The sequence below is a fragment of the Athene noctua genome, chromosome 1 (assembly GCF_965140245.1).
Source record: "Athene noctua chromosome 1, bAthNoc1.hap1.1, whole genome shotgun sequence".
Taxonomy (NCBI): Eukaryota; Metazoa; Chordata; class Aves; order Strigiformes; family Strigidae; genus Athene; species Athene noctua.
The window spans coordinates 38,525,404-38,543,798 of NC_134037.1; the positions used below are offsets into that span (position 1 = coordinate 38,525,404).

Sequence of the window (18,395 nt, forward strand, 5' to 3'; positions counted from 1 at the left end):
GAGAACACCGAGGGAGAGGCGAGGCCCAGTTCGTCACTCCCCGATGCGCCCGGTACCAGGCACGCTGGTATCAGCAACACGGACGAGCGGCGGAAAGGACCCGCAGCCCCGCCCGATGCGCCCCGCCCCGGCGGAAGGGCCGCTCGCCCGCCCCGACCGGTACCACGCGCGTGCGCACCGCCCGCTCCCGCCCTCAGCGCGCGCCGCACCCCCCGCTTCCCGCCGCCCCGCGTGCCGAGCACCAGCCCTCGCCCCCCAGCGCACGCGCACCAAACCCTTTCTCGCCCCGCCCTCCCTCCCCTCCACCCACCGCAGGGCGGCTTCTGATTGGTCCGTCCCGCACCCGCTGCTGGCCACTCACGGAGCCCGCCCAGGACCCCGCCTCTTTAGAACGCGCGGCGGCCGCGGCGGCCCCTGACGGCGGCGATGGCGGCGGCGGGGGGGCGGCTGGCGGTACGCGGGGCGCTCGGCTCCGGGGCGGCCGTGGCGGCGCGCCGCCGCGCCGGGCTCTGGAGCCGCCTGACCCCGCTGTCGGCCGCGCCACGCCGGTCCGCGGCGCACTTCGCTTTCCAGCCGGACCCGGCGCCCAGCGCGTACGGTGAGAGCGGGGTTGGGCCGGGCTCACCCCTCGCTCTGCTGCCGGGTCCGCCCTCCCGCCGCCGCCTTCTCGGGGGAGGCCCCCGGCCGGGGTGGGGCGGAGGGGGAGGGAGGAAGAAGAGTGGGCTCCTCTCGCCTCCGTCCCCTCGGCCCCCTGTCCGGCGAGGCGCCGGTGGCCGCGGGAGCGAGTCTTCCCTGGCGGGGCGGCGGCCGCCAGCGCTGGGAGCGGGGCCGCGGGTGGCGGTGGGCCCCGCCTCGGTGTGCTTCCCCCGCTGTGTTCGCGGCGTTTCCACTTGTGGGTTTTCAGCGAAAAGTTAATAGGGGCTGTGGGTTAGGTGGCCCCCGTGGGCCGCCGGAGGGGGCGGTGGTGCTTCGGGGGGTGAAGTGTGTTTGGGCAGCCAGTGCAGCTGCCCTGCTGCAGTTGCACTAGGCCTTCGCCTCATCAGCTCGGGCCTGCAAGCCTTTCCCCTTGTCCCACTCCTGTTTCAGGGGAAAAGCTAGCAGTAACTGGATGACTTACATCCATCCCTATCTTTTTTATTGTATGCTTAAGTCATGAATGTTGTAATAAAACTGTGATTAATAAAGACCGCTGCCTAGTGAAAGGTTTGAGGCAATCCATGAGAGTAAACAGACTGGTCAGAAACGAACAGCTCAGGATGAAGGTTGATGTTTTGACTTGTATTTCTGAGATGTATCCCTGCAAATGACCAGTGCCGAGTTCTCCTGGAAGAAGCCTGCCAGCTTCAGAATAGTTGTTTTCTCACATGAACCGCACTGTCTTCTAGAAGGCTGTTACCTTGTTGGATACCTTGGTGTTCCAGTTTGGTCATTAAGTCCAAGAAAACTCCAAGCCATTTCTTTTGCTCATTGGGTGGTGCAGAGTAAAGCCTGTGTGCTGGCAGTCCCTGCCTGAGATGATGGCAAAGAAGCTGTAGTGGGGCAGTCCAGTTTTTGTTGAAATTTATTAATGGAAAACTACTTTGATTTAAAACATACTTTGAAATTCTGTGAAAAATAGTGAAAGTAAAATAAGGTTATGCCAATACCAATCCTGGTAAGATAATGCTTATTCAACTCCACAGTTCAAATCTGAAGGGCACAGTTAGTTTTTCCTTTCCTTCAAGGGCTGATACAGAGGCCTTTATTATAAGCAAAAGTAGCAGGTCAGAACAGTCAGTGTGAGGAGTTTCTGACAGTTGATTAAATAATAGGTATTTATTTATATCAAATATTGGAAGGATTGTTTCTTGTGGAAAAGATAACGTAAATACTAATGTGGATGACTTGGGAAAGAGAAACAACTGCTGTTCCCCAGCATTCCTTCACTTGAATTTATAAATGTTCATTGTTTGTAGCTTATGTATAATTTGAACAGTTCCCATAATTTTTTTTTTTACAGTTTCCTCCTCTTAAAGGGCCATGTAAAGGGTAACAAGTGAAGCTACCAAGCACAGGAGCATGTAGGAATGCAGCTACTCAGTTCTGGTGTGGCATGACATGAGTCTTTAACAAAAAATGCTAAGGTTGATTAACAGTTTAGGAGGGAGCCTGGATGGTTGTTGAGGGATACTGTAGCTACTGGAAACAGAATGTCGTTCTTCTTTCTGATTTCTAACATCTGTTCGCATGTTTGTCTCGGATCTTCACCTAACCATGCAGGTTTTTTTTGTTTTTACATGCTGTATGTGCTAGTAGGTAGTGTTCTCCTGACCTGTGGCTCTTAGTCATGATTTAGAGGTTTTGCCCGTTAAAGAGCTACCAAATGTCAGCCAGGCAATTTCTTATTCATTTAGTTTCTGATAAGGCACTATTTTATTTACTTGGAGGATCTGATTTGGTCACAGTAGTGGGGACTGGACTACAGTTTTGTTCCGTCTTTGCTTTTAGGCCTGTTTATTTTTCCTTGCACTGCTGGAATGAAGAGGGGCACTTGAGTAGCCCTTCTTGGTTTTGAAGGTTTTCTTTCAATCATTGGTGCTGCAAAATATTTTAATACAGCAGTCTGGTGCATTTGCTTTTTTAAGTATGCATTTTAGGTATAGCTGTTCAGCATCAGGTTTTCTCCTTCTGAGTGTGGATTTGATGCTTCTGACACTTTCTAACTGCAGTCCAGAGAGCAGGCTGGTGGTCTAGAAAACTTCTAATAGTAATAGGTGTCTGTAAACAGGAAAGACTGGAGCTTTTAAAAAAAGCTGTTAAAGAATGATGAAGTAAGCTTAATGAGATCTGGTGAATCTTAGTAGAAAGGATCCCAACCCTCAAAACAATAATGCTTTACTATGTTTTTTTTCATTTGAAAAACTGTTGTATTAGTCATTGTTCCTAGTGTTTGACTAGGCATTGCAAAGCATTTGCTCTAGTTAAGAGCATAGTTTTTGAAAAAAGGTTGCATGCAGGGACAGTAGAATTATAGTTCTTGGGACTGCAAAGTATACCCTACTTAATCTCATCTATCCCATAATTTAAGTTTACTCAGCAGACGAATCTTGGGTACCCCTAACAGGGATCTTGTTTATGACTGTTAACTAAGTTTGTATTCATGTTTTGCAGCAGTATTTTCTAATGTACTTTGTGTTTTGAACCAAATTAAGTGGCTAAATAATCACTTTCACACAGGGCAAACCCAGAAGATGAATCTCTTCCAATCCATAACAAGTGCCTTGGACAATGCTTTAGCCAAAGATCCCACTGCAGGTATACTTTACTATACTGTGTTTTGCTTTGTTATAACTGCATTTTGTTTTGCCTGTTTGTGTACAGTATTAAATGCATTTCTCATGGCCTTTAAAGTCTTCTAGTAAGTTATTTCCACACTTTGTTCGCAAACAAAACTTAAAAATGTGTTGTATTAACAGATTATTAATGGTGTGATCTAGGATGCAGCTGTGTCTTCTGTATTAGCTGTGTGTATTTTGCTTGAAAGTTGAGACAGAAAGACACATTGCTTAACATGCTTCTGGCATTACTGATGTCAACTGTACTTAAGGGCAGCTTGAATACCACGAGTTTTTAAAATGTAAATCTTAGTTTTTAATTCCTTCAACTCTCTATGCTTAAAGGTGGGTTTTTTTAGAGACTATGTATTCCTCACTCTCTTCATTCTCCTTTCTCTCCTTCCCTGCCTTCCAAAATTCCTTTCCAGCTTTACTGATTACTGTTCATCATTGTGCATAGGCAATGTAAGATTTTCTAGACTTTTTCAGTCTAGATAACCTGTAACTTTGAAGAAGGTAATTCATCACAGCTTGATTTAAAAGGGTTATTCTAAGTGCTTTTGCACAAAACTATTAATATTTACTGCACTTTTAATTCTTGTACATCACAGGAGGTCTGTGGCTTCTGTTGTAACAAAGGTGTGATGATGGCCAGACATCTGAAAGAGATGCTTAATGTCATGAATATGGCTGCAAAAGCTGTGTGATCTTGTGTAATTTTATTTTTTTTTTTCTTCTAGTGTGTTAGTAACTCTTTTTGGCACTGCTTGAACTACTGCTCAATTTAAAGTCTGACTAATCGTCTGATCTGTTAGGACAAATTCTATGTTGTCTGTCCAGTGCTATCTGTGTATATGTTCCCTCTCAATCTACAGCTGTGTTATAGTCACCTTTATTAAATTGAACTTGGAGGGTAAATTAGTGCCAAGAACAGATTTTAGCACTATTTCTGTAGAATCAGCCATATAAAAATAAGTAGAGTGTTAGTCCAGTAGGAACCTAAACTCATATGTAATTTTCAGCCTTTTAGTCGCTCTAAGGCTCCAGTCTTGCTCCTCAGCTTTGCAGGGCTGGATCTTTGCAAAGCATTTGCAAGACCATGTTGGAGTTCTACAGTCCAGGCATGGGAGATGTTAGTATCACTCTACTTACTGAATTAATTAGTACTTGCAATAGAAAGCATGTCCTTCATATGTTTTTAGTTGTATGGGAATTGAGCAACTGTTGTTTAAGTAGTGGAGATCCTCATACTTGTGATGATGAGAATTAGAATCTGTCTGGGAAAATATTTTCAGTGGCTGAACAGAATGAGTAAACCCATGCAAGTTTGCTGATACCAGCATTACATGGGATTTTTTTAATGCCATCTGGCTCAAAAGTGAGTAGCCATATGGTAATGGAAAGTCCTTCCAAAGATTTTAAGTACATAAAAAAGGCAAACAAGTTAATATTAAAAATTAATTAGACAGATAATCTGGGGGCATACTTCAATCATATACTCCATGACTGTTTTGATTTTTACATCATTGTACAAGTTATTTTTCTTTAAGTGGTGTTGTTAATATGATTGTCAGAATAATGCCTTTTAGTGCTTTCAGTCAGAAATGTATTTTATTTAAATAAAAATAATATTTGAAAAGCGAGGAGGCTAACTCATTATTTTGTGTCCGAATATGGAGAGTATTTAGGAATGTGGGAATTATCAGAACGGACCCCAGTTCATGCTAGCTACTATTGATGATACTGCTGCACATCTCTTCCATGCTAAAAAAAGAGAAATACTTATTTCTGTGAATTAAATAACAAAACTGTTTTAAGAAAATTTAATCAACATTCCATAAAATCAAAGCAAAAAGATCCGCAGATTAGTTGATATGAAGCTAAATTTTGAAGGCAATTACTTTTTATGATAAAAATTTATTGACTACATTACCCACACTATAAGGATAATAGTGTTGAATACTGAGAGTTGTCCTGGTTATTAGATATCCATCCTTTCTGTAGAAGGGTTCCTCTGAAGTCTCTCTTCAGGGATCTAGCAAGTATGTTTGGAGAAGGTTTGAAATTTTATGTTGCATTGGTATTTTGAAGAAAACTGAAATCTGTGGATGAGGAATGCAAACGGTTATCAGTTGAAGCAGAACACAACTTCAGTGACTCTTTAGTGATTAAATGTAATTTTTTCTTGGAATTGCTTTTATTCATTTAGATTTAGATGTTGTGGTATAGAATATTGCAGAAAAATAAATAGATATTTTAATGAAAGCATAGCTGAATTAGTTTAATGAATTCTGTTTTGAGACTTAGTTGTGTTGCATTAACCTTGGTTCTTTACTTGTTACAGTTAGGCTGTGCATGAGAAATGCTTAAGTCTAGGTAAAGTAAAATGAAATGTTATGTGCTACTTATGTTAGTGTCATATAAAAACATTTGAAATGTTCATTAAAAATAAGATGCACTGGAGTAACAATAACCTCCTCCACTGTTCTTATCTTTCAGTAATATTTGGTGAAGATGTGGCCTTTGGAGGAGTATTCAGGTGTACAGTTGGCTTGCGAGACAAATATGGTAAGTTAACTTCTAAATCTAACATTATTTTCCTATTAGCATCTCTGTTCTTTTGTACCCCTCTGTGGTTTGTGGGAGAGAAGCTTTATAAATGAATGTATGTTTTCCTTTCTGTCTTTGGAAATAGAAAAAGTTTTGAACGTGTTAGTATTTATCTTTCAGAGCTTTTGAAACTTGCTGACATAATTTCAGGAGTCTTCTATTTCTTCAGCTAACTTTATCAGTATAACTTCATTTTTTTTTTTTAAACTGCAATTGGACCAGATGTTGGCCCCATTTAATTACTGTAATCAAATTAAAGCCTCTTAGCAACAATGCATGGTGATACTTTTTAGAACTATCTGTCAAGTACTGCAAAGTAATTACATTAAAATGGATTTAAACTCTTGGTTAAATATAGTATTTTCTAGCATGGCTTAGAAAGTCAATATAGTAATGATGTGTTATAGCTATGCTTGTGCTTCATCTAAAATGTGATTGATTTACTTGTTTGGGAGAATCATGTGAAGGCATTGAGACAAATGGTACAAGCTTTGTCTCAAAGAGTATTTATCACTTGTCCTGGTTTGAGCCCAGAGGGCAACTGAGCACCAGACAGCTAAAGATGCTCACTCACTCCTTCCCCCTCAGGGATGGGGATGACAAAATAAAACAAAAGGCTCTGAATCAAGATGAGGAGAGGGAGGGATGATTCACCCATTATGGTCACAGGCAAAAGACAGACTTAGGGGAAGAGAAAAACGCATCAATTTAATTTGAACGCCACCACCACTTAATTTACCAATCAGAGTAGTACAGTGAGAAATAAAACCACATCTTAAAAATGCCTTCCCCCCACTCCTCTCTTCTTCCCAGGCTCAGCTTTGCCCCCCATTTCTCTACTTCCTCCCCGCCAGCAGCAAAGGGGGTCGAGGAATGGGGGTTGTGGTCAGTTCATCACCCATTGTCTCTGCTGCTCCTTCCTCCTCAGGAGGAGGACTCCTCACACACTTCCCCTGCTCCAGCGTGGGGTCCCTCCCATGGGAGACAGTCCTTCACAGACTTTCTCTGACATCAGTCTCCCTCCCATGTTCTGTAGCTTTTCATGAACTGCTCCAGCCTGGGTCCCTCCCACATGTTACAATCCTCCCAGTGCTGAACTACAACAGCGGGGGCTTCCCTCAGAGTCCTGGACTTCTTTGTGTGCATCCACCTGCTCTGGCGTGGGGTTGGCATGGGCATCTGCTCCACCAGTGACCTCCATGGAACAGCCTGTCCTCTCACCACGGGCTGCAGGGGAGTCTCATGCTCTACAGGAAAGCTGCAGCACATGTCCTCCCTCCCTCCTCCTCCTCCTTTCTTCCACTGACCTCAGTGTCGGCATAGGTGTTCTTCTTGCAACTCCTCTCCAGATTCCCCTTCTTAAATATGTTATCACAAAGGTGCAGCCTCCGTTCCTAATTGTCTTGGCCTTGGCCAGAGGCAGGTCCAACTTGGAGCCAGTGGAGCTTTGAGAAGCTTCTCACAGGAGCCATTGCTGTACCCTCCTCCTACACTACCAAAATCCACCACACACACACAGACCCAACACTTCACTAGATAGGAAAAACAGCTTTGTGAAAGTATATGAAAAATAAGATGGTGCTTAATCATCTCATACCTCAGACAGCTGAGGTGAGTTCTGTGGAAGAGGATAAATAGTCACTTGCAGGAACTCTTTAATTCTCGTTGAAAACATTATTTAAGTAAGTTTTAAATAGGCAATTTCTTTAAAATTTGCAGGAGCTTTTCTCGTGTTATCTGTGATTTAAGTTAATGCCTATTTGTGTTCATTTTGGAAGAAAATTAGTTCCACTATTTCTGGGGCACAGTCTCCTATGGCTGGGTATCAGTGACTTTTAAGAAAGGTAGGAGGAAGATGAAGACTCTTTCAGATCCTATGTTGTTGCACAAGGATTTAGGTGTCATGTTCACAGTTCTTGATGGATAGAATTTAACCACCTAGTTAGTAATACCTGGTTGGCAAATCTAGAGGACTTTTCAAAGTCCTTCACTGTTCTTCCATTTAAGTTTCTCTTTGGTAGTCCATTTGCGGTGGTTTCATTAAGTACCCATTTTGTTCTGAGAAGTACTGTTGCTGGAATGCTAAAGAAAGAATGTTTCATGTATGGCCCGCCAGGTAGTACATAGCATTTTACAGGTCTTGGAAACTGGTTGTGGATACAGTAACCTGATAGCTTTTAATTTGGCAGTCACTGTCTCCCCCACTGGGCTATTAAACAGAAGAAATTTTAAAATGTTAAGTTTCAGCAGCTTACTTTCTTCAAGGCACAAAGATGACTGGGACCACTTGCAGCCAGTAATTAAATCTATTTCATTTTTCTCATCTGGAGGAGATACATTACTGCCAGCTTGGAGATCAGCAAGGTCTATTTTTTTGGAGTGAACCAAAAAAGGGAGAGAGGAAGAATGTACTTTTAAGAAGTTTTAGAAGCAGAACCGTATTTCATTGTCTCGTTTCTCTGCTTTAATTATTATATGGATGTTTTCTCACTCTCTAGTTTATATGTTAATATTCAAATAGTTTGGATAGGACTTTTATTAGCAATGATATTTAGTGCTGCTGTGTTAGAGTTCTGTAACTCTGGTGTGATATGTTAACTCTCTTTACTAGATTTCATGTGAAAAGGAAGCCTCTGAAACAGCATTCAGTTGCTGGAAACATGGGCTACAGAAGACTTCATTTGGGAAATAAGCAACAGGAGCAGATGGCCCTATAAACAACCTTCTCATTTTTTAGTGAACATCTCCAGTTCAAAAGACAAAAAGAACAAACTTTATATTGTTAGGGTGTTGCTTTGAGGGTCACTTTTTTTCTTTGATGTAAGAAAGTCATATAATATTAGAATGAAGGAAGGACATTATTTAATTGTAGTAGCATTTTATTGATGGCCTATTCAAAAGTTTGGGTGCTGTTCAAAGGCTCTGTGATAGCCCCAGAGTGCAGGAGTACTTTTGAGATATGGGTACTGTTAATGGAGTGCAAAGAACTATTTACACTGTGTTAGTCTCTATGATAAGCAACAGTCACAGCACACCAGCAGCCTAGCTAGAATCTGATTTATTTTATAACAACAAAAATTTTTTTTAAATGAGATTTTTGAGGAAGATATGACATGACTTTGGGAATACTTGAACTTCCTTAAAGCATGAGAGGCAACATGAGAAATTGTGGAAGTACTTAAATGAACACTGAACAAGGGCTAATGAAAGCTAGTATTGCTGTTTGATCAAAAAGGGTACTGACCTCTTCATGGTGAATAAGAAGGTAGAATTGAGAAGGAAGAACTAAGTAGTGCTCTTGTTACATGTGACTGTAAAATAAAATGGGTAGGTACTTAAAGTGCTGGTGAGATCAGATTAAAAAGGTAGGAAACTATCTCTTCACATGTGTTCAGAGCATTGCAAAGATTGTATTTGCTAGAGAAGTGTGTTAGCTAGAAGAGAAGGAGAAATTGGGAAAGCTCTTTGCAGTTTTCCTACTTAAAACAAGTTTATCTTGCAGATTCATTATAGAAAGATCTTCCTAAGATCCATTTATCTTGCAGTTCTGAGATTTAGGTCCAGATGAGAAGTGAACTGAAGATGATGATAGTGATTGAGAGAGAAGGGGACAGAGAAGACATGACAGGAAAAACAAAGAGTTCTTTATGTTACTGGTGAGTTGCTCATAAATAAATGATGGCAATATGTGAAATACAAGTGTGGACAGAAAGAGGAGTGTGAAGATAAGGTGAAGTTAGGAGTTACTCACATAATGGTAATTAAACTTTGTAAGGCAGATAAAATGACACAGGTAACACAGGTAGCTTGGCTTCTTTCTTCACTAATAGTGAAATCCTGCAGAAAATGGGTGAAGAAGGAATGATGATGAACTAGAGGATGTACTGAAAATATAGTTACAATGCTGAGGAGAACCAGGAAAGACTGAAAGCACAATAATTGAAGAAATCCAAAATTTTGAGGGGTGTTGCTGTCTATCAGTATTGTCTTAGAGATTAAATAAATTCTGGTTGCAGTGCTTGTTTTATGCAAAGGCTAGAGTCTGTGTAAAATAAGGAGGAATTCCAGACAGAGTCGATGAGCAGCCGACCTCATGGATCATACCTGTACAAGGAAGATTATATAGACTTACTGCCTCTTTCCTCATTCCCCTCCTGCATTTACCATCAACATAATAATAGGAGATACAAGTGATACAATATGAGATTTTTTCTATATGTTGATGTAAAATAAAAAGGAATTAATGTGGTTTTTTTCTCCTCATCTGGAAGAAGGGAGTTATTTTGGCTTTTTGTTGTTTTTTTTTTTTTCTGTAGATGATCAAAATCACTAGATGGCAGTCTATGCCTGTAAGTAATTATTCTGATACAAATTGATAGTTCCTTTTCAAGCACTTTTATAATATCACCTAATAATATTGTAGGGAGAATTTAGTGTATTAATACTCAGTTGTAGTACTATACAGATGTTGGTTGCTATCTAGACTGTTACTGAAGTCTCTCTCTGAGAGGTAGAGAAGAAATTTGCAGTTAGAATAAATCTGTCATCAAATCTAAAACCTTTTTTTTGCCAGGAAAGGCATTTAAGCCTGAGTGTAGAGTAATGTTGTAATAATAAACACAGCTAGAGGCCTGTGCTACTAAGTGAAAGAAGTCAAGCTCGTTGACTTTGTAAGGAAAAAAATCCTACTTTTTGATTGGATGAATTTTTGACAAAGAATCATAGAATCATTTAGGTTGGAAAAGACTTCTAAGGTTGAGTCAGACTGGAAACCTAACATTGGCAGGTCCACCATTAAACCATGTCCCTAAGTGCCACACCTATGTCTTTTAAATACCTCCAGGGATGCTGAGTTCACCAATTCCCTGGCCAGCCTGTTCCAATGCTTGACAACCCTTTTGATGAAGACATTTTTCTTAATATCTAATGTAAACCTCCCCTGGTGCAACTTAAGGCCATTTTCTCTTCTCCTGTCACATGTTACTTGGGAGAAGAGACCAACACCCACCTCACTACAACCTCCTTTCAGGTAGTTGTAGAGATCAATAAGGCCTTCCCTGAGCCTCCTTTTCTCCAGGCTAAACAACCCCAGTTCCCTCAGCTGCTCCTCATAAGACCTGTGCTCTAGACCCTGCACTAGTTTCATTGCTCTTCTTTGGACACGCTCCAGTACTTCAGTGTCTTTCTTGTAGTGAGGGGCCCAAAACTGAACACTGTATTCAAGGTGCAGCCTCACCAGTGCCGAGTACAGGGGTAAGATCCCTTCCCTGTCCCTGCTGGCCACGCTATTTCTGATTACATGCCACGATACCGTTGGCCTTCTTGGTCACCTGGGCACACTGCTGGCTCATATGCAGCCAGCTGTTGACCAGCACATCCAGGTCTTTTTCCACCGGGCAGTCTTCCAGCCACTCTTCCCCAAGCCTGCAGTGTTGCATGGGGTTGTTGTGACCCAAGTGCAGGACCTGGCACTGAGCCTCGTTGAGCCTCATACAATTGGCCTTGGCTCATTGATCCAGCCTGTCCAGATCCCTCTGTAGACCCTTGCTACCTTCAAACAGATTAACACTCCTGCCCAACTTGATGTTGTCTGCAAAGTTCCTGAGGGTGCACTCAATCCCCTATCACACAGCAGCCTGCATATCTCTTTCATGGCATGTCTTTCTACTTGCCACCAAGGGAGTCTAGGGGACTGTTTAAGTTAGGTTCCTAATATTTGGATGCCTGATTGGATTACCCTCTAAGTTTCTGAGCTATTTGAAATAATTTTTGAACGGAAAGAGTAGTGTAAATTAGTTTTTTTTCTTTTCAGCAGGGAATTATTGAATTATGCCATTTTATTTCACTTGCAACTATTTGGGTAGAATGTGAATACTTCAAGTGGGAATTTTTATTTCAAGATTCTCTCAGTTCCTGGAGAATGCCACTGTGGTGTCTCCCACCAGAAGTGAATGCTTGTCCAGGGTAGAAGAGACTTGGCCTCAGTTCTGTCCCTCAGGAGCTCTGAACTTACTCCCAAAAGAGTTGACTGAGATACCAAGGCTGACCTTTGTGGAGATGCAGGAGATATGGTTTTGTCAGCAGTTGTTCTGTGGAAAAGTTTTGGAATGAATTTCTATTGCCCATGTGATTCATTTGTCACTCTTTGGCAACCTCTGTGTGATAGCAAAGTGAACCAGAGGAAGATAGGTTTCCAGTTTAATGTCCCATCACCAGTAGGAGGGGTTGAAGCATCTTTTACGCATGGCTTTTATTTTTGTCTGTTCTGGTTTCTTTTAGCTGTTCTGTTTAATCTCTGTTATTGCTGTCCTCCTCTTTTTGTTTGTCAGTGCTTAGAGAGATGTACTGCTCACAGCAGCTTATGGTACTCTTACACAAAGTCAATTGGAACAAGATGCTTTTTTCATAAGGTTTCTGTGTAACATTGCTAATATGTTCTGGAGTGATGTTTGCCTTTATTAGTAGTGTGCTATTGACTGTCAGTTTGTGGCATGCTTTAGTCCCTATGTCCTTTCTATTGTATTGCTGTGCAGCCAGTAATTGCTTCTTTTCTGGGTGGACACTTGATAAAATGAAACTCAGTAACAGCTGTCTATCACTCCTATATGTAGGATAAACCAAAATCAATCTCAGATCATTTCCTTTCAGGCAATTCTGTTTTCATATGTGGCTAGACATTCATACATGCAGACAGTCATAAATGAGAAATAAGCAGCTTCAGTACTTTTTCTCATTATTCATTTTTCATAGCTAAAATAGATTTCCTCTTCTGGAGTAGAAAGTGTGCAGTAAGTATACACATGTAACTTGAAATGTAATTCTTGCCCTATTCTGTTCAGTTTTACAGGTTTGTTTCATAAATAATCCTTCCTAATCTTTATTATTTTGATGCAGCTAGAAGTGTAAAGTTGATAGGGATTTTTTTTCTTCCAAACCATATTTAATAAAGAAGTGTGAAATGGATAGAGAGCAGATTGTAAACAGTAATTAGTGTCTGTTCAATCAGTCCAGGGTATTTTCTTGCAAATTGAAAAATCACAGAAGAAAAGGAAAATCTAGAGAAGAAATAACACTTGTATCGAATCCTGTGAGGGTGGGGGGAGTTGAATCAAAGATTTCCACTGTGGAAAATTTCAAAACATCAAAAAGCAAGGGACTGAACTGCATATGAAACCACAGTTATAGCAAGAAAATAACATCCTTATGTCAGGATGACCTAGCCACATTAGCAATCAGCTGGATGCTTTAAAAATGATTTTATTTATCACTTCCATATTTGTTTTCTTGTACTTTCTGCCTGCCTTACTGAATTAGATCTCTGAAACACAGGGTATGTTTTGTGACGGATCAGCTGGCAAAGGCTGTTCTTAGCCTTCAGTGATGGAGATTCCCTGGCTTCCCTACACACATGGTCCCAAAGCAGGATTATTTTTACGGTTTGAAACTTTTTCTTACTGATCAGTTTTCTCTGAACTCTGGTTCCTGCAACTGAAGGATATGGGCCATCCAAATGGATACATTACTCTGGGTCTTACAGAGTAAAACCTGGTTGCTTGCAGCTTTCTGTTGATAGATCTTATGATAATACTAGTTTGTTTTGCAGCGTCAGTGTTTATTTCCAGTGTCTAATCCACTGTAATCCCTGGTTGTTATTCTGTAGACCTTGTGTCTAAGGTGTAAACACCTGTGTGAGTTTTCAGGGAACATTTCATTCTCAGTAAATGAATCATTTGTTTATGGTCCAGTAAAATAATTCAGGAGTTTTTGTTTACTTGGCCAGGAGATGGCTGTATCTAGCCATGCCTGAGGGACACCATCCTTTCTAAAACTGTGGCAGTCATTCTTTGAAAAAAAGTATTTACTTGAACACAATATTATTTTATGAGCTTGAGCTGTAGAAAACTCCTGAAGGCAAGTTCTGTGTTTAAGTGAAATGATGAGAAGATAAGGTTGTCCCCAGGTTGTTATGGTGAAGTTTCTTGGCCAATGATTGGATATGCTTACAAAGATTGCTTAAAGTCCTGACAGCTTTTAGTAGCATGAGATAACGCGAGAAACTTTTGAAGCTGAGCTGATTGAGGTAGATATAGTGTGTTTTAAAAAAAAATTCTAATTAGCCTCCAAAATCCATAAAATACTTTAAAATATTTATATTTTAAATATTTTTTGTTAGTGATTTCAGTAAATTGTTTATTGTGGAGACTTCACAGCGTGTTACTGGTAAGAGAGCCAGAGATCTGTCAGTGGATGTTTTGGGTCTGTTCTCATGTTGCCAAGTGTTACAGTGCAAGGGCAAGCAGTACAACACTACAATTTGGATAGGCTGGTTGGGGCAGTGTATTAAGGTAGTGTGTTCTGTCTTCCAGAAGCTACTAGTGGCTGGGTATTACTTCAACAGGTGGGGAGGCATGCTGGGGTTTTTCTGTGAGTTTTTTTATCAATCATGGGATCTCTTGCATTCTTTAAGAACATAGCAATATGCTATTATAGGGAGGAGAAAAGCTCAGCCTAAAGTAGCATAAGTGTTAGGGCTTTATTGTATAAGCAGATAGAAAATGTTAGGTCAATACTTCAGAAGCAGACTGCAAGCTGCTTTGAGAAGCACTGTGTTTCCTCTTTTATGTAGTTGCTGGTCCTTCCTAACATATTGCACATGGTAGAATGAAGTAGTTCAGATTTTTTTGACATGGTGGACTTAAAGTTGGGGTGGAACATTTTATTCGGAGTTAAAAATGACTAGTTGTTGAATATAGATTGAGTAAAACCCAAGTAGTCTGGAGTTTGGTTATCATTGTTTCTTTGTAGATGGATTTAAGTGGAGAATTCTGCAGCTTGCTTGCCTGGTTCTTCCAGAGCAGTTTGGCAAGATCTGGATTTTTTTTCTGATTTATATAAATGTCTTTGAACAGTAACATCTGGAGAACGTGTTCCAGACTCATTACACAATAGTACATTTTGTTCATTTTCATCTTAAATAGCCAATTCTTTTCTTAAGATTTACAGTTAGAAGAAAAGAAAAATTATTTGAGAACTTGATACAGTGTATTATGTCCTTTTATACTGTTTGAATCTGTGGGATATTGATATAAATCATTTTGTGTCAGAGCTAAATAGACTTTATTTTAGTTTTGTTTCCGTTTTTTTAATTGTTCTGATAGTGTGCCTGGTGTGATAACAGTATTTTGTTTGTTTGGGACAATAATATTTATTATGTTTCTTTTTATATGTTGTAAACCTGTTTGAGGGAAAGCTAAGGGATATACTTTTTAATATAGAACTTGATACTCAGTACAAAGCTTGAGAAAGCTGTTCTAACACATTTTTAAGGTATTTCAAGATACATTGCTGGGCAAAAAAGTATGTGCTGCTGAACTTAATAAAAATGGAATTTTCCACTTCAGAAAATACTTGCAGTGAAACATTTAAAAGTAATATTTTAGTAATGCAGTGTCAAGGAAGATGAAACTTAATGTATTAAAGACACAAGATGGAATCGATGAGCATGACTAGTATTTGCAGTCTGTATTAATACCAGGTCTGCAAGCACAGTTCATGTACCGTGTTTTAGATGTCAGTCTATGCCTTTACTACTTTTTAGGTGGAATTTAGTGATTCTCAGTTTTCTTGGTTAGTTCTGTGATCAGTATCATTTGTACTTGTCAAGTGGGACTAATTTAGTAAATCTGCTGTTTTTTCAGTCTCTGAGATTGGTGAGAAGAGTGTGGTAATTATCACTTCTGCAGTTTAAGAAGGTATTGCAGAGTTTATTACAGGGAGTAAACCACTCAGTTTTCTTGGAAGTAATTTGCTAGAAGCCTAGAAGGGTCCAAAAGCTCAAGACTACCATCCATGTCCAGCCAATTATCTGAGCAGCTTTGCAGCAGAAGCACTTTGAGGAGCAGGTTAATCTTAATTTAACTCAGTTCAGAGCCATTTTGCAGTGACTGGGCTGACATAACATGCTAGTCATTTATTATAAAAGGTCTCCTTTTAATTTGTACAAACATTAAATCCTCAAGACCTGGCAAGGAGTTTTCACACTTAGGTGGAAGCACCAAGTATAGATCAATTTATTGATTTTTCTAATGCACATGTGTGGTGGGTTGACCCTTGCTGGATGTTAGGTGTCCACCAAAGCAGCTCTCTCACTTCCCCTCCTCAACTGCAGAGGGGAGAGAAAATATATGAAAAGCTCATGGGTTGAGATAAGGACAGGGACAGATCACTCACGGTTACTGTCACAGGCAAAACAGACTTGACTTGGGGAAATTAGTTTAACTTATTACTAATCAAATCAGAGTACGATCGTGAAAAATAAAAACTAAATCTTAAAACACCTTCCCCTGATCCCTCTCTTCTTCCCAGGCTTAACTTTAGTCCTGATTTTCTCTACCTCTTCCCTGCCAGCAGCACAGGGAGACAGGGAATGGGGGTTGCAGTCAGTTCATCACGTGTCTCTGCTGCTTTTCAGGGGGAGGACTCCTCACACTCTTCTGCTCCAGTGTGGAGTCCCTCCCATGGGAGACAGTCCTCTGTGAACTTCTCCAACATGAGTCCTTCCCACAGGCTGCAGCTCTTCCCAAACTGCTCCAGTGTGGGTCCCTCCCACAGGGTGCAGTCCTTCAGGAGCAGCCTGGTCCAGTGTAAATCCCCTGCGGGGTCACAGGTCTTGTCAGCAAACCCACTCCAGCGTGGGCTCCTCTTTTCCACAAGTTCTGCCAGGAGCCTGCTCCAGTGAAGGCTTCTCATGGAGTCACAACCTCCTTTGGGTGCACCCACATGCTCCAGCGTGGGGTCCTCCACGGGCTGCAGGTGGATCTTTGCTCTACTGTGGACCTCCATGGGTACAGGGGCACAGCCTGCCTCACCGTGGTCTCCACCAGGGGCTGCAGGAGAATCTCTGCTCTGGAGCTTGGAGCATCTCCTCCCCTCCTTCTTCAGTGACCTTGGTGTCTTCAGAGTTGTTTTTCTCACATGTTCTCACTCCTTTCTCCAGCTGCAATTGCTCAGGCTTTTTTCCCCTCTTCTTAAGTACAGTATCCCAGAGGTGCTACCACCTTTGCTGCTGGGCTCAGCCTTGGCCAGTGGTGGGTCCATCTTGGAGCTGGCTGGCATTGGCTCTGTTGGACATAGGGGAAGCTTCTGCAAGCTTCTCACAGAAACCACCTCTGTAGCCCCTCTGTGACCAAAACATTGCCATGCAAACCCATTACAACATGCTTTACATTATCAAGCAACAGGCATGGTTGCAAATGAGATTCATAAAATGTTTTTCATTACTGCAGGTTACTGGTCATTCAGCACTTTGTTCCTGGGTACTTCTTTAGAAACACTAAATCCTTGCTGTGTTGAGAGTAGCACTTCACAATTTAGGGTAGATCCAGTAAGCTTTCAAATTTACTATAAAGTATTTCTACACTACTCATATTGAGCAACATGAGAGCCAGTGCCTTGTATTTGACACAAGTTTGCTTATTCCTTAGTTTGTCGTCCAGATAGTGTACCCAGCCTATTACAGCAGAATTTTCATTAGCATGTTGTTAATTAATACTTATCTTTGGTAACTGTTGTGTATTTTCCTGTTGGATCTTGTGTAATGTTGCAGATAGGTCAGTTCCATGCATTTTCAGACTAAGCCACTTAAATAAAGCTGACCATGTGTAAGTGTTTGGTAGATGTCAGTTTTAGAGTGTATTTTTGCAAGTGAGCATTCTGTCATCTGGTATAGCTTCGTACATCTAACTTGATAGTTAGCTATGCTTTTCTGCAAGTGTGCTTCTCACACAGCAAAATTTTTTGTGGTTGAACAAGGAATGTTATTAATCATAGCTGGAGGAACACTGAATGCCTTGGTGCAGTTAGGCATCATGCTTTTTTTCTTTAGGCTGAAACAACTGGGTATATGAGCCAGAAGGAGTTCAATGGGGAGTGGGCTACCTGCACAGTCATCAGTAAAAAGAAATTCTTGTGAGCAAATCTGCCACTTTGAGGTGAGCTGCTTATTGAATATTTTTCTAACAGTGTGGAGCTGAATCAGTACTAGTTTATCAATGTCATGAAATTCTTCCATCAGCAGGACAGGTAGAGACATAAAAAGTTTGGGGAGTCAGCATGTGACCCTGCTTGGGGCTGTTAATGAATCGTAGAATAAGGGTTGGAAGGAAAAGACCTTGAAGGTTGTCTGGTCTAAACCAGTACTCAGTGTAGAGCCAGTTTAGGTTGTTTGTGGTCTTGTTCAGATGAGTTTTGGATATGTCCAAGGAAGGAGCTTATACAACCTCTCTGGGCAGCTTATTCTAGCCTTTGACTACTGCCATAGTGAGGTTTTTTTCCTCTTATATAATCAGTTTTGCTTTTTGTGTCATTCTTTCACATATCACTGTGTACTTGGAAAGAATCTGATCTTTCCCCTGCTTACACTACTGCATGGCTGCTTTTGTATCATGGAAGGATTAAATGACATGCAATTTT

General features: G+C 41.1%; 1 protein-coding gene across 2 annotated transcripts in view; it reads left to right on the plus strand.

Annotated features, from left to right (window-relative positions):
- The first annotated feature begins 413 nt into the window (after positions 1-413).
- BCKDHB (branched chain keto acid dehydrogenase E1 subunit beta) overlaps positions 414-18,395 on the plus strand; it is a 133,311-nt gene continuing 115,329 nt past the window's right edge. Inside the window, exons 1-3 of one of the 2 annotated variants that reach the window (XM_074895955.1) lie at positions 414-598; positions 3,217-3,294; positions 5,814-5,882. In XM_074895955.1, coding sequence (XP_074752056.1) covers positions 427-598; positions 3,217-3,294; positions 5,814-5,882 — 319 coding nt within the window. In that variant the 5' untranslated portion in view covers positions 414-426. The remainder of the gene's footprint in view (positions 599-3,216; positions 3,295-5,813; positions 5,883-18,395) is intronic. The other variant, XM_074895954.1, reaches the window with a different exon arrangement.